Source organism: Scyliorhinus canicula, chromosome 9 (genome assembly GCF_902713615.1).
Source record: "Scyliorhinus canicula chromosome 9, sScyCan1.1, whole genome shotgun sequence".
Classification (NCBI taxonomy): Eukaryota; Metazoa; Chordata; class Chondrichthyes; order Carcharhiniformes; family Scyliorhinidae; genus Scyliorhinus; species Scyliorhinus canicula.
Genome location: NC_052154.1, coordinates 116,355,010 through 116,372,464, shown reverse-complemented (window position 1 = coordinate 116,372,464; position 17,455 = coordinate 116,355,010). Strand labels below are relative to the sequence as shown.

Here is a 17,455-nt window from a genome sequence, read left to right as displayed (position 1 = left end):
GCATTATTCCCCTCGTCTCGTGGGTATTGGAAACTCCCCAGTAACTTTTGTTTTCATATCCCGTGGGACCATTCGACCCTGTCCAATTGTATGGCCAAGGAAAGTGACTTGGGCTTTTCCAAATTCACTTTTGGCTAGGTTTACCACCAAACTCATCTCCTGAAGTCGATCGAATAACTCCATCAGATATTTTAAATGTTCTTTCCACGTCTGGCTGAAAATTACCAGATCGTCGAGGTATACCGCACAGTTGGGTAATCCTGAAATGACTTTGTTAGGTAACCGTTGAAATGTGGCTGGTGTGTTTTTCATGCCGAATGGCATAACTTTGAATTGGTATACACCATCTGGCGTCACAACAGCTGAAATCTCCTTCGCCCTTTCAGATAAAGGTACCAGTCAGTAACCTTTGAGTAAATCCAGTTTGGAAATAAAAGCTAATTGTCCCACTTTCTCAATGCAATCCTCCAAACGTGGGATAGGATAAGAGTCCGTTCTTGTAACTGCATTAACCTTTCTATAGTCCACACACAACCTTTGGGTACCGTCAGGTTTAGGTACCATCACTATGGGTGAGCTCCATTGGCTGGAACCCACTTCAATTATGCCATTTTTAAGCATAATTTCAATCTCTTTGTTAACCTGTGCTAATTTTAAAGGTTAAGTCTATATGGATGTTGTTTGATTGGAACAGCATTTCCCACATCTACATCATGTATAGCCATTTTAGTGCTTCCCAACTTATTTCCTCAAACTTGCCCATGTGATATCAATAACTTTCAGGTCAGTCTGTTTTTCCTCTGGAAGGTAACTCAACAATTTACCCCAATTTTTAAGAACATCCTCATTTTCCAATTTAATTTGAGGTATATCAAATTCACAGTCACCTGGATTTGGTTTGTCACTTTGAGTTAGAATCATTACAACCTCCTCCTTTTTCTCTCCTTCCATTTCACAGTACCTTTTATGCATATTCACATGACACACTCGGTGAGTCTTCTTTCTAGCGGGTCTTTTTACCACATAATTCACCTCACTTAATTTCCTTTGAATCTGATAAGATCCACAAAACCTTGCTTTTAAAGGTTCACCGACCACTGGTAACAACACTAAAACTCTATCTCCAGTGGCAAAACTACGAACTTTGGATTTCTTGTCCGCTACCTGTTTCATCACATTTTGTGCAGCTTTTAAATGTTGTCTCGCCAATTCACCTGCTATATTTAATCGTTCCCTAAAATTTGATGCGTAATCCAATAATGTAATTTCCGATTCCTCACTCACCAATTTTTCCTTGATGAATTTAAGTGGTCCTCTACCTCATGACCAAACATTAGTTCGAAAGAACTGAATTTGATTGACTCATTAGGTGCATCCCTAATTGCAAACAGTACGTCTGGAATTCCTTTATCCCAATCCTCTGGATAACCATGACAATAAGCCCTCGACATTGTCTTTAATGTCTGATGCCACCTTTCTAACACTCCCTGCGATTCTGGATGGTATGAAGTTGATTTAAATTGTTTTATTCCGAAGCTATCCATAACTTCTTTGAATAACCTTGAGGTAAAATTTGATCCTTGATCCGATTATATTTCTGTGGGTAGTCTATATCTAGTGAAGTATTTAAGTAACTCCTCCACAATCTTTTTAGCTGTAGTATTACGTACTGGAATGGCCTCTAGAAACCTAGTAAACACATCCATTATCGTCAAAAGATATTGATTTCCACTTTTTGTTTTAGGAAGCGGTCCTATCTCATCAATTAGGACCCTTGTAAAAGGTTCCTCAAATGCTGGAATGGGTATTGAGGGCGCTGGTTTTATCACTGCTTGAGGTTTCCCTATCACTTGACATGTGTGACATGATTGAAAAAATGTAGCTACATCTTTGTGTAGTCCAGGCCAATAAAAATGTTTCTGGATTTTAGCTCGAGTTTTCCTCATTCCCAAATGACCTCCCAGTGGTACCTCATTTGCAACTCACAACACCTTTTTATACCCTACCGGCAATACTACTTGATGAACTGCCTATGTAAAGGTCTCCATTTTTTCATCAAGTCATCACTTTTACGGTAATAACACTCTGGTATACACTCAAATTCCTCTTCCGTTAATGCTTTCTGATATATCTGTTTTATGTCTGTCTCTTTCTGTTGTAACTCCGCCAATTTTCCTGAACTAAAAATATCCGCCTCTTCACCTGTTCTTGTTCTTTTTCAACCATCTGATCAAAAATTGTTTCTGATAATTGCACTTCCACTTCATCTTCACTCTTTAATTTCTCCTCTTGTCTTAACCTGTGACTTTGCCACCAACGTTACTACACAATCCGGAAAAATCCAGGATACTTGTCCTTCGACACTTCAGTTGTCTGATTTTCCACTGGCTTATCAACCACAGTAGGCATCACTCCCACCTGCGATCCAGCTATATCATTATCCAAGATAAACTGTATTTCTGGACAAGGTAGTTTCTCTATTACTCCTACTACCACTTCACAACTCTTCACTGGACTTTCCAACCTTACCTTATATAATGGAACACTTCTCTCACCCTGAATTCCACATATTACCACCTATTCTGGCAACATTCTTCCCGAACTACTTAACTCCTCATCTCTTACCATTAAACATTGACTCGATCTCGTATCTCTTAAAATTGTGACTTCTTTACCTGCTCCTCCAGATACACATGAGTAAACTTTACCCACACAAGTAAATTCTTTAAAGACATCTGGTACCTTCTTATCAATCACCTCTTGATCAGGCTGTACAATTTTTTGCACCTCCTTCATTTCACTTGGGCTTTCCTTTACCACTCTAACAAACCCCACTGTCTTATCCTGTTTTACCACATCAGCCTTCCCAGTGCTTTTCTTCAACCACCAGCACTGTGACTTTACATGGCCTAGTTTAGTACAGTGAAAACATTTGAAACTTTTCATTTCTTTTCCACCCTCCTGGATTTCTTTTTTAATCTGAGGTACTCTCCTTATTATCTCTCATCAGATCATCTTTGCCTCTACCACTTGAGTATTTCTCATGACCCCAATTTCTATCCTCACAAGCTGAAACTGATGTTGGAAACCAAGCTTTGATTTATGAACTAATTCATAATCATCTGCCATTTCTGCTGCTAACCTCGCAGTTTTAACCCTCTGCTCTTCTACAGGAGTTCCCACTACATCAGGAATTGAATTTTTAATCTCCTCCAAAAGCATAATTTCTCTCAGAGCTTCATACGTTCAAAGCCCTTATCCACCTATCAAAATTACTCTGTTTGAGCCATTCAAACTGCATGTTTGTTTGACCAAATTCTTTCCTTACATTTCTAATCCTTGGTCTGTAGGCTTCAGGCACTAGTTCATATGCACCTAAAGTGGATTTTTCCACCACCTCATACGACCCAGATACCTCCTCCGGTAGTGATGCAGACATTTCATTAGCCATACCTACCAGCTTTGTTTGAATCAGTAATATCCACGTCGCCTGTGGCCATTTCATTGATTTAGCTTTTCTCGCAAATGAAATGAAAAAGTCTTCTATCTCCTTCTCATCAAACCTTGGCAATGCTTGGACATATTTAAATAGATCCCCACCAAGCCTTCAACTATGATGCTCTTTCTCACTACCTCATCACTGTCAACCAACTGTACGTTTCCCTTTACGTCTACCAATTTTAACTGACTGTCATGTTTCATGGCCATTTTCTGAAGTTCAATCTCTCTCTCTTTATCTTTTTCCCTGATCTGTATCTCCCTTTCTCTTTATTTTTGTTCTGCTTGGGCTATTCTTTCTTTTCATCTTTCATCTCTCTCCTTTTCCTTGTCCTCTCTTTCTTTTTTCCTGTCTCTCTCTCTCGTATTCAAGCTGCTTTAATTCTTTCTCATGCTCCATTTGTTTAATTTGTAACTGAATTTTTGCCAATCCCAATGAGTTAAACTGTATCTCAGGCAACTTTAAATGCTTAGTCACCGCCATAATTACCTCATCTTTTTGCATTTTGTCAGGTAATGTTAACTGCAGTGTTTTTGCCAAATCTAACAGTCTGCTTTTAGTCTCTGTCCATAAGGTACTGCGTGTGACCGTCTCCACCCCCAAAAACTTACATTAATTGTATTCCAATGTGACTTGGGAGAATTCTTTCTGCCTATACATTTCTGGATCTATTTATTCCAGCCAAACAAAAAATATATATTTTTCCCCAGCTACAAACCCCCATCCCTCAAGACACACCGTCAGCTTGCCTACTCACTATATGCATCTGAATTTTTACTCCGTAGGATTGTATCGCTTTTACATCCATGTTTATGTCAAGTCCTCTTCATCTGTGGGAGCGGAGGGCAGCAAATATTATACGATCCTGAAGTACAAAAAATAGTTCATAAATGACAAGTGAGATCTCTTCCCCATGATGTAGAGGGTAATTCTTGGTCATGATATTTTCTGAATTAATGCATCTTACTACTGTGTGTTTCCTTCAACAGCCAGTCAGTCTTCATTGAGTAAGCCAGAGCCACCACCAACGACAACAGCTAGTCAAATGGCGGAGGCAGGAACAAGTTCTGATTGGCCCTTGGAGAATGCAGGTGGTAGCTCTTCCTCGGCACAACAAACGGATATGAACGCTACAGCATCTGGAGCCAGCACTGCCACTGCCGGTAGGTCACAAATTGGTAAATGAGCATCATCAGCATATAATTTAGAGAACTCTCTGGATGTTCACACTTAGAATCAGGAGGAGGTGGTGTGAATGGTCTGTTGACCTGACACTTTAAGGAGGAGTTTGTGTTGTTAGATCTGCTACACTCTTGCTGTGGGGATGTCCTTAATCCTTTTTTGGAAAATTTAATTTCTCTAGTAAAGTAGATAATTGCTTCTGTGCTGCTATATTTTCATATTCTAATTCTGTAATAATTCCTGTTGTATTTATAAGTACGTGAATTCTGATGGTGTTATAGGTTTTTTTAAAAAATACATTCGAAATCTAACCAATATATTTCCAAAATATTGGAGGAAAACTAAAAATGTTAATGTCGGGTAATATATACCAAGAACTTTGCTACCCGAGACAAATAGCCATCAGCATTGATGCGATTACTGGGCATGTTCCTAGCCAATGAACATAATCTAATTTTTATTCAATTTTTCATCCAAAATGTTAATGCCCTATTTTTCCTGTCAGTCATTTGTTTGCTGAAATTATTATCCTGGGAATCATGGGCCCAAAGCAGACCAAATCTTGAGAGTTATTGTTGTTCCTTCAGAGGTCTTTGTGGATAATTATACAGTGACAGTACAAGGTATTTAGTGAGATCTTGAGCAATAATAACTTTGAATGTACCCGTGGTAGAAACAAGTTGTGAATGTCATATGAAAGCATTACTCAAAAGATTTTTAATGTTATATTAATTATGCTGAATTTGATTGAAAATTGTGACAGAAAAAGGTGAACCATTGGAAAAATCACAAATCGTGGTGGTTATGCTAAAGCCTAGAAATTTGAACTTAATTGTCTTAAAACTTTATGATTTACACTTTAACTTGCTGTTCACAGTTTGCTTCTATCAGATAGACACCTCAAAGTTGTTAAAGTTTCAATTTTCACAAGATCTTATAATTTTGTGGTCATATTGAACAAAAGCCCAGACCTGATGCATGGTAAAATCAACCAAGGTTTGTATACCTGCTCAGTAAACATTGACTTCTGATTAAAAGGCTGCAATAAATGAATGTTGGGTGAGGACAGTACGAAGCTCGAGTGTGGCGCCTCTCATGTATCTAGCTAACTATCAGTGCTCCTTGTCAGCGCTCGCACAAGAAGAACTTCTCGGGTGAGGTACCTGAGCCTCCTGGCACAGTGATACCCCAGCATTAGTCAGTGGCTTGAGGAAAAGAAGGTTGAAAATAGGGAAAAAGTGCTACATTAATCTGCAATAATTGGAGAATATGGTATTGTTATTGCAGGCAGCAGCTCCGGGATATTCTAATTTCCATGGACAGACTGGTTACTTCAGTTTTCAAATCAACTTTTAATATTCAGTAATAGAGCTACTCTCATGTAACAAATTGCTTCATGAGTTCAACATTAGCCTGTAAAAACGAACCACTCATGAAACCAGAAAGGCAATGTGAATTTTTCCCTTAAAAGAATAGGCTTGGCTTCATGCTGTTTGCCCGTTTGCAGCAGGGTACATGTGTACGGCATAGTTTAACAAGGTGCAAGCAGATGTTAGCCTGGAGGAGATGCAGAGTGAGGCTATGCAGTGATTTGTAAACCAGGTTGATAATTTGGTATCAATGTGCTAAGGAGGCCAAAGTAAGTGAAGGTTGACGAGAACACGGATGAGTGATGTGTGAGGCTTGATACAGGAATGCAAGTGGCAGAATTCTAGATGAAGCCCAGGTTCTCTATCCCTTTAACTTTGAAAGTAACTTTAAAAAACTTTTATTTTCCTTACATCTCCATCTTCTATGCTCCTTTCAATTAAAAAAAAAAAGTTTTCAATGACTCATGAACATCTTTTATAGCCTGTTTTCCAGCAGATCTGAAGCATAAACTCTCAAGATTAGACACATTAAAAATGCAGTAACCAGCAAACAGCTCTCTCAAAGAAACGTACTTCACTAGCTTTGGCACCCTCAGCACATTAATAACAAATTATCACCCTCGTTTACAAATCACTGCATAGCCTGACTCTGCAACTCCTTGGCCACCTCCAAGCCCTCCAGTTAACCACCTAACAAAGCTCAAAGCACTTAAGACCGATTTGATGTGTTTCAGGCCAATGTTTACCAATACATATGAGCACACTGCCTAGCCTTAAAAAGTGTTTAAATTTAGGTGGCCCAACTTTCTTTCTCCCAACCCACCGTGCCTCCCCACCCCCTCCCCATCCTCCATGTTATTTTCGAGGAATATACCAAACAGAACTGAATGGGCAAACAGCTTGCTGCCGGGTCTGTATTTAAACCACCCTTGAATTGCGCACTCAAAGGTTTTCAGAATAACTGGTGACAGTGGCCCCTCTGATTTTTCCTTTGTACCAAGTGCATCTAATTTTTTTTCTGAAACTGGATTGTTAGAACAAGCATTAGATGCACTATTTATTGGATGAAAAGAACTGTGAGGAGGATCGTTATATAAATATATTTGGATGATTCACATGTAACTCTTTTGTCCTTTTTTATGAGATTATAACTGCAGTTAATCATTTTGCACAGCTGCTGCACAAAACAGCATGAGTTATTAACCCAATTTATTAAAGGTTGCAAAAACCTTCACGAGTAATTTCATGTGAGTTGTAAAACACCACATCAGTCTGATTTCCTTCAATGCGTCCCTTTTTGGCCCATAGACATCTGCAATTTGTTTTTTTATATTGTTTTAAAATGTAATATATCTTATATATAGTTCCCTCAATGTTATCTTCCTGTGTATGCGACACATTTCTGTCATTGTTATACTTTTTGCCTCAATCATGCTTCATGTTATTGATTTCAGCCATATTTTCTGTGCTTAGATATTAGTTTACTCTTAGCCACGCATCTCACTTTGTTAACGAGTAATTCCAGTTTGCTCCACATTTTATATAGAAATATGTATATGTGCAGTTTTCTTTTCTTAAGATTTTAAAAGTGAGATGTATTTTTCTCAAAATCATTCTCTTTTGCCTCCAAAGGCAAAAATACAGTGAACACATATAAGAACTTGGAAGCAATGCCCGATCACAGGTGGAAACAGCTGTTTCTCTGGGTCTGGTTGGGGTTAGGAAAATCAAGTTCACACGGATAACCTAACACTAAGCTCTTTAATCAACATTGTGTTCTGACAGATGGTTGGTTCTTGACTCTTGCTCTTCAGTTTGGGAACGTCTTGCTGTGGGAGATGAGAATGCATGTGGCTGGATTTTCACAGGATCGGACCAATTCAGGAGATCCCTATCAATAGCGGGCTGGAGCTGGATGCGGAGGTCCTGTCCCTATTTTCAAAAGAGCTAATTGTTGCCAGTAGATTAAAGTGGCCTGAACGTCGGCAGGAAAGGCGAGCTCCGCAGGGTCATTTGAACATTTTGAGTGCTCTTCAAACTTGAAAAAACAAGCTGAAGCTGTCAGAGAAAGTTTGCAAAATCCCTCTGCTAGACTACTTTTAGAGACAGGCTATCTCCTGTAGGTTAGGGAAAAAATACCACCCGTTTGTGCAGTTTCAATGGAGTTCTTTGTTGACATTTTCCAAAGTTTATCATTGTGTCATTATGAATGCTTGATTCAGTTTCAAAAGCTGTAAGTATCTTGGGGGTTATGAGTTTACAGTAGTTTGATTATCAGTTTGAAGAGTTTATTTCAAGATTAGCTGCCTTTGATATGTGGTCTGAATTTTAAAAAAATTTTTATATTTCTTTCAGTTTTTAACATTTTAACAGAAAGTAGAAATGATAACAGAAGACCCCCCCCCACACTACCAACATACATATATGACTCAGAAAATAATCCCCCTGCCCCCTCTCAAACTCCTTTTCCCCAACCCCTTCCCCCTTCAGCAGCTGATGGTGACCATCTCTTTAAAGTGAAGAATAAACAGAATTTTGTGGAAGCCCTATAGGTGAACTTTAACCTTAAGATACAGAAACACTCATTGGGTTACCCAGCCACACTGGGGCACAGGGCAGAAAAGCTGAATTCCACACCAATTGGACCCGCATGTGAGTATATCGAAGCAAAGGTGAAAACATCCGCCCCCATCTGCAGCTCTGGCAGGTCCGACACCCAAATATGGCCCACAGGGGACTAGGCTCCAGGTTTGAGTGCAAGATTGCCAACATTGTGCTGAAGGAAGAACCCCCAAAGCTTCTCCAACTTCGGACAGGACCAGAACGTACGTACATGGTTGGCTGGTCCCTCCTACATCACTCGCCAGTGTCATCCACCCCCTCAAACAACCGTCTCATCTTTGATCATGTAGTGCGCGCCTGTGCACCAACTTTAATTGTATTAATCCTCTTCTTTTACACGAGGTTGAGGTGTTCATCCTCTGCAACACCTCCCATCACAACTCCTCCCCCAGCTCCTCCTCCCACTTGGCCTTAATCCCCTCCAACAATACCTTATCTTCCTCCAGAATCCTCCCACAGATCGCTAAAATGATCCCTCCATCCACCCCCTCACAGGCAACACACCCTCCAACAAATAGGAGGTTGATGTCACAAGAAATGCCGGGGAAACATTCCTTGCAAAATCCTACACCTGTATATACCGAAAGGCCTCCATCCGTGGAATCCCAAACTTCTCTGCCAACTCCTCCAAGCTCACAAATCCCTCTTCCATAAATAAGCCCTTCATTTCAACCATCCCCGCTCCTCCCAACCCTGAAACCTAGCATCCAATCCTGCCAGTTCAAACAAATGATTCTCTTGGATCGGCATCAACTTTACCCCGCCCCTAAAATGTTGCCGAAATTGTCTCCACCACCAGACTACCTGAATATTTCCCTGGGGCAAACGTAAGTGGCACAGTTGTCAGCGCCCGCAACCCAGACCGCCTACAAGAGCCTACCTCCATCCTCACCCACATTGCCTCCAGCTCCCTACCCCAACCCTGCAACTTGTCAGCATTCACCGCTCAATTGTAATACATCAGATTCGACAGAGTCAAATCCCCCCCAACTGTCGCACACTCTGAAGCACCGTTTTCCGAATTCTCGCTACCTTACCTGCCCAGACAAATGACAGGATCAACCGTTCCACCCATAAAAATGTTTTCGGCATGAAGACCAGTAAACACTGGAATAAATAAAAAGCATAGCAAAACATTCATCTTTACTAACTGTACCTGGCCTGGGACAGGAAGAGGCTGTCCCACCGTAATAGATCCGCTTTGATCCTGCCCACCAGGGTCATAAAATTCAATTTATGGAGTCAGGCCCAGTCTTGAGCCACCTGCACCCCCAGGTACTTGAAATGAGTAGTCGCCACACAAAATGGCAATCCTCCCAAACCTATTCTCTTCCCCAATGGGGAGACCAAAAGCACTCGCTCTTCTCCAAATTCAATTTGTACACCGCAAAAGCCCCAATTCCCTTGAGGAGTCCCACTATTTGCCCCACCATGGGTACCGGGTTGAAAATATACAACAAAAAGTCGTGGTCACATTGGGACACCCTCTCCTGCCCCCTCCCCATTATTCCCCTCCACTTATCCGAGCTCCTCAGCACAATGGCCATGGACTCTATCGCCAGCACAAACAAAAGGGGGGGTGTGGGACACCCCTGTCTTGTACCTCTATGCAGCTGAAAATATCCCTAGTTCACCTCATTCATACGAACGTTTGCCGTTGGCACCTTAAATAATAATTTAACCCACGCCACAAACTTAGGCCCAATCCCAAATTGTTCCAACACCGCAAACAAATAATTCCACTCTACCCGATCAAACACTTTCTCCGCACTCAGTGCCACCACCACCTCTTGCACCCCCACCCCTTCTGATGGAGAGAGCATCACATTTAACAAGCGCCGCATATTCGAGGACAAGTGCCTACCCTTTAAAAACCCTCTCTGACCCTCTAAACCACCTGAATAAGGCACTCCTCCGGACTAAGCGCCAACACCTTGGCAAGAATCTTGGCATCCTAGTTGCCGTCAACTAACTACTGCCCCATCCCAGAAACCCCTCAACCACTTCCTCTCAAAACAGCTCCTCTCTGCATGCTCCCCATTCCCCCCCCCCCCACCATTCACACCTCCTAGGCCAGTCAAAATCTGTCCACATAGGCTCGGCCAGCCACAGTCCATCGCTCCACCTCGCTTTGTTTGTTTTTCTGTAAGTAATTAACTACTTAAGAATTAAAAGCTTTGAACGATTTCATGATTGGGAACTTTTTTCACTATCAACGGTGCGTGTGTGGGAGTTGTAATAGATTATTGGAAGCTGTTTTTCATCTCCACATGGTTGCTGAGATCTGCCCATGGTGAATACTGGGTGAGTAGCTATGGAAGTGGCATGTGGGAGTGTGAGGGGGCATGGCGGTGAGTGGGGGCCAGGATTGTCGTGGGTTTAAGCAGAAGCTAGACAAACACTTATGTTTTTTCCTTAAACATTTATTCAATTCCCTTTTGAAGGCTTCTATTAAATCTCTATCCGCAGCTGTGAGAGCTTTGCATTCTCTAGGAGAGCTGGTAGCACAGAATTGCATAGAACATAGAAATAGGGGCAGCACGGTGGCACAGTGGTTAGCACTGCTGCCTCACGGCGCCAAGGTGCCAGGTTCGATTCCAGCTCTGGGTCACTGTCCTTGTGGAGTTTGCACGTTCTCCCCGTGTTTGCGTGGATTTTGCCCTCGGAACCCAAAGATGTGCAGGGTAGGTGGATTGGCCATGCTAAATTGCCCCTTAATTGAAAAAAATTAATTGGGTACTCTAAATTTTTTTAAAAGGAACATGGAAGTAGTATGGGGATTATTGGAGGGCTTAAATTGGCTTGGAAGTGGCATGGGGAGTGAGAGGGCATGGGTGGTTATGAGTTTGCACGGAGGAGCAATGGTGAAGGCTAGAGGCCCTACAAACTTCTGAAATAACTGTGGTGATCCCAGAGAACTGTGGTGGGTCTTCTAACCAGTGCACCTAAGCACTTGCCCACCCCAATGGCCCCCTTGATCTTCCGGGGCTAGCAGGCCCAACTCTATCCAACCTCTGTCTGCCTCGGAACGAAAATTGGATCCAACCAAATTAGTCCTTTAAACCAAGGCAGGTATGCCAAATCAGAAAATTCCTGACTCGAGTTCCTCAGCTAAGTAATGAAATTCCAGCACATGGTCTCAGTTTTTCTGTATTTCCAGCCTCTAAACAGTGTATTCAGACTCCTTTTCTTTCACTACATGGCCACAATAAGCCCACATGTATTGACAAGTTCACTCAAAATGTGACCAAACCCACCCCCACAATCTTCAGTCTGCAAGTGCTTCTTTCCAGCCTCCTGATACCTTTCTACAGTATGCCATCAATGTTCATTCCCCATACTCCATTTTTGCAAAAGTATCCTTTCCCCTTTGCTCCAAGGACAGCACTTCCACAGTCACAAATTTCTACTCGTGTTCCAGATACTGCTTCACGTTCAATACCGTCTCCACCACCCACCTCTTTGTTGTCACACGGTAAAATCTCACTGTCAGTCCTAAAATTACATATATTTGCATGACTAAAAACAGGCTGTTCAGTCCAGCTGATTAACGCTCTCCGTGAACCTCCTCTCGCCTATAATAATCTTTATTGTCACAAGTAGGCTTATATTAACACTGCAGTGAAGTTACTGTGAAAAGCCCCTAGTCGCCACATTGCGGCACCTGTTTGGGTACACAGAGGGAGAATTCAGAATGTCCAAATTACCTAACAGCACGTCTTGCGGGAGGAAACCGGCCCACCCGGAGGAAATCCACACAGACACAGGGAGAACGTGCAGACTCCACACAGACAGTGACCCAAGGTGGGAATTGAACCTGGGACCATGGAGCTGTGAAGCAACCGTGCTACTCACTGTGCTACCGTGCTGCCCCATGTCTTTATAATAATCCTTATAATCTTTATTATTGTCACAAGTAGCCTTACATTAACACTGTAATGAAGTTACTGTGAAAATCACCTAGTCTCCACACGACGGTGCCTGTTTGAGTAAACTGAGGGAGAATTCAGAATGTCCAAATCACAGAACAGCACGTATTTCGGGACTTGTGGGAGGAAACCGGCAGAACCTGGAGGAAACCCATGGAGGCACGGAGAACATGCAGACTCTGCACAGTGACCCAAACCGGGAATTGAACCTTGGCCCTGGCGCTGTGAGGCAACAGAGCTAATCACTGTGTTACCGTGCGGCCCAACTAACTCTTTTCATCGTGTCTTTTTATTGTATTCTCCCTCATGCATTTAAGCAGAAGCTAGGGAAGCACAATGATTTCTCCTTCAAATATTTATGCAGTTCCCTTTTGAAGGCCACTACTAAATCTCCATCCACAGTTGTGTGAACTTGTCATGATCTAGGAGGGCTGGTTATAGTAGGATGCGCGGCACAAAACAGACTGTTCCCTTTGTCTCCTCATGTTTATCCAGCTTCCCTTAAATGCATTATATAATTCAACTCAACTATTTTCTCTGGTACCAAATTCATGCCACTCTTTGGGTAAGTAGGTTTCTCCTGAATGTAGGTGGCGCTGCCAAAGCCTGCATTTATTATCCATCCCAAATTCCCCTCGAGACCCATCATCTTGAACTGCTGCAGTCTATTTGATGAAGGTGCTCCCACTGTATTGTTCGTGTGGAAGTTCCAGACATTTGACTCAATGACAATGAAGGAATTGCATTATGAAATTAAGAACAGTGTGTGAATTAATGGGGAACTTGGTTTCCTTATTCACCTGTTATCCTCACCTATTTAGGATGGAGGTCTTGAGTTTGTGGGGTACTGTCAAAGAAACTGGTGAGTTGATGCAGTGCATCTTGGAGATGGTACATTTCTGCAGCCAAAATGCGGAGAGATTGAATGGTAAGGTGATGGATGGGGTGCTAATCAAGCAGATGGATTTATCCTGGATGGTGTCAGATTTCTTGTGTTTTGTTGGAGCTGCACTCACCCAGGCTGGTGAAGAGTATTCTGTTTGTCTACTTGTGACTTGCAGGTGGTGATGAAGGCTTTGAGAAGTTGGACTGTGAGTCACTCATTCCAGAATATGTGATACTGACCTCTTGCAACTACAGTACTTGCGAGGCTGGTCCTGTTAAGTTTCTAGTCAATCGTGACTCCCAGGATATAGATGATAGGGAAATTTCACAATGGCGATCTCCGTGTTTGGGTGTCATGGGGAGGTAGTTAGACTCTACGTCTGGAGATGGTCATTGCCTGGCACTTGCATGGCAAAAATGTTATTTGCCGCTTACCTGCCCAAACCTCAGTCTTGTCCAGGTCTTGCTGCACATGGACACGGGCTGCTTCATTATCTGAGGAGCTATGTGTTATATTACCCTTGGTGGTAATATGTGTTCTGTTTGTCTTTTCCAGAGTGGTCCGTTGTGTTGATGACAAAGAATCCACCAATCATTAGATTGAAACAAAACTAATTTATTGTATAACGATTAATTAAATGCAGTTTGCACACGCTACTGAGCTATAGTTAATAATAAAGTAATATTGAATCTGTCTAGCAGTAATCAGTAATCTAAATAGTCATGAATTAAACTATTATCTAACCTTGTGCTAACTCTATCTAATCTAATCTTCTCCGAGTACTGTTCTCATGCTTTCTCCTTCACTAACTCTACACTAACTATCCAGCATACCTTAAGGTCTGATTAATATACAGAGAAGTGGTGGTGCCCTCTCGTGTTTGAATTACGCAGAGATGGGATAATTAACCCCTCACTAACCTGACTATATATATATCATTACACCTGTTAAGGGGACGGAACACAGTGATCATCTCCACTTATGACCTTTTATTAAAATGAAAGTCATTGATGAAGCAACTGAAACTGGTTGGACCTAGGAAACTGCCTCAAGGAACTCCTGTAGCAACATCTTCGAGTTGAGATGATTGACCTCCAACAGCGGTGGTCATTTTACTTTATGCTAGGTATGAATCCAGTTGTACCTGTTGGCCTGCATCCAAGACAACAATCCCAAACAGCCCCTGCGCTGCTTCCACTTCTCCCACACCTTTCACTGCTCTCAGATTTCAATCCTTTCTCCTCAACCACTCAGTACCTTTCACAATTTACCCTTTGCCCACTGTCACTGTATAATGTGGGAAAATGTGAAATTGTCCTTTTGGCAGGAAAAATAAACTTGCAGCATTCGATTAGGTATCTAAATGGTGAGTGGTTGCCGAGCTCTGAGAGACCTGGGTATCCGAAGACATGAGTTGCAAAAGGCTAGTATGCAGGTACAGCAAGTAATTAGGAAAGCTAATAGAACGTTATCATTTATTCCAAGGAATGAATACAAAAGTAGAGGTTATGCTTCAGTTGTACAGGGCACTGGTGAGACCATATCTGGAGTACTGTGTACAGCAGTGGTTTTCAAACTTTTTTCTGGTGACTCCCGTTTACAGAATGGTCGATTCTCGTGACCCATGCCATTCACAAAAGATTCAACAAGTTACTTTGAAAAACGTCACACCTCATTGTTGGCACTTCTGTATTATTAAATGTAAAATTAGAAATTGAACTCTTGTTTCACTTTCAACAACACTCCACACTGACACCTTGCTAAAAGGTGTAATTCAGGATTATTTGATTACTTTATGTCTTCACACCGATTGTTAGCATTTGGAGAATTACCACCAAGCGCTGGAAAGATTAACAGACTCAACATTACACGGTTTTAACAACACCATGTTCATTGTTCAAAAGTTATCACGACCTCGATAGGAAATTAAACTCAAAACTTCCACTTCGCAACAGGAGCCCTAACGGCTGAACGGAAAACACGATCAGACAGAATGTCACTGGATGCCAGGTAACTATGTAACAGACTGAAAACATGTGAAGTAAGACGATGTTGGGCACAACTCAGCTGACCAATATGCAAAACGTGGAGACACATTCCATTCCATACACCTGCTCCGTTATATGTGTGTCGTGTAGTCACCAACTAATGCCATCTTTGGCGAACAATTGAAGTCCCGATAAAGATGAATGCAAAAGTCCTTGGGGTACAAGAACCAATTCAGCTGATGGAGACCATGTAGCCACACGGCAGAGACGGATGCTTGGGGACGCGTACCGAGGAAGAGGGGGTGGATAGAGGGGGGGAGGTGATGAAAATTAAGAATCGTTCTTGAAGGACAAGAGCCCCGTGTGGAGAGACAATTCGGAATTGGAAGGAGTGGACATCGGGGCTTGTAGGGGTTGGCGAGGCTGTATGTCCAGGTTAACTGAGAGAATGATGGAAGATGCACGGGGTTTGTTACTGCAACACTGAACTCTAGAAATAATACAGATCCTGACGCTGAACACAGTAGCAGAATACACCCCCAAAGAGAATTTTACAGGGCTCTGACTGCAAACAGCCCGACTACAGTGTCCCAGAGAGGCAAGGAAGTCTACGATACTGGCTTCTACATCAGCCTCATCTGATCATATACTGTACTGCAGTGAGAATTTACCGAGAGAAAACAAGAACAAAATGGTCAGGCGATTTGTTTAGACAGCAATTTTGGTGACCGTTTGGCGACCCATTCGACACCATCCTGGGTCGTGACTCACACTCGAAAACCACTGGTGTACAGTAGTGGTCACTATTTAAGGAAGCATGTAAATGCATTGGAAGAAGTTTAAGGAAGGTGTACCTGACTAATACCAGGAATGGGTGGATTGTCCTTCGAGGAAAGATTAGACAAGCTAGGCTTGTATCTGCTGGAGCTTAGAGGAGTAAGAGGCGACTTGATTGAAAGATATAAGATCCTGAAGGGTCTTGATAGGGTGCATATGGAAAGGATGATTCTTCTTGTGGGAGAATCTAGAACTAAGGGCCGCTGTTTAAAAATAAGGGATCGCCCGTTTAAGACAGCGATGATGTTATCAATCAGAGGGCCGTGAGTCTTTGGAATTCTCTTCTTGCAAAGGTTCTGGAAGCAGACTCTGAATATTTCTATGGCAGAGGTGGACAGATTATTGGTAAGCAAGAAAGTGATAGGTTATCGAGAGTAGGCAGAGTACATATTTCAGGTCAATCAGATCAGCCAAGACCTTATTTAATGGCAGAACAAGCTCGAGAGGTTAATTGGCCCACTCCTGCTCCCTGTTCATAAGTTAAATCAGTCCTTTTCGAACATTTCATTCCATTTTTCATTGAGTAATTTTGAAAGTTTTTGCTGTCCAAATAAAATTCAAACAATTATATATTTTTACGATAATCTAAGTTTGCTAATTGTATTGGCATCTATGTCTTGTAGTTCCTTCTTGAAACAATTTGCTTTGCGCCTCAGTCTATCTTGAATTCCTAGATTTTGACCAGGTATTCTTTCCCAGAACAGGTGAAAGGAGTTGCAAGCCAAATCTGTCAGTTCCGAGCATTTACAGAATTTTCCAGCATGCGTCAATAGCCTTGCCTTGCTTCTAAGGAATGGTGTCTGCCCTCATCTTATGAGTTTCTTTAATTTGCCTGAAAAATAATGAAAAAAACATTGGAGTTTGAATTTGCACAGCTTTATTTTTTTTTAATTTAGAGTACCCAATTCTTTTTTTCCCCAATTTAACGTGGCCAATCAACCTACCCTGCACTCTTTGGATTGTGGGGGTGAGACCCGCTCAGACACTGGGAGAATTTGCAAATTCCACACGGACAGTGCCGGGATCGAACTTGGGTCCTCGGTTCCTTGAGGCAGCAGTGCTAACCACTGCGCCACCGTGCTTCCCTGCACAGCTTTATTTGTAATATTAGGCATTTGAAAGAATGGGCGCAATTCAGTGGG

At 42.1% G+C, this 17,455-nt stretch overlaps 1 protein-coding gene across 1 annotated transcript in view; it reads left to right on the top strand.

Annotated features, from left to right (window-relative positions):
* Positions 1-17,455, top strand: part of LOC119971629 (activating molecule in BECN1-regulated autophagy protein 1-like) — a 520,908-nt gene that overhangs the window by 476,452 nt on the left and 27,001 nt on the right. Inside the window, 1 exon segment of the mRNA XM_038807450.1 lies at positions 4,489-4,662. Coding sequence (XP_038663378.1) covers positions 4,489-4,662 — 174 coding nt within the window.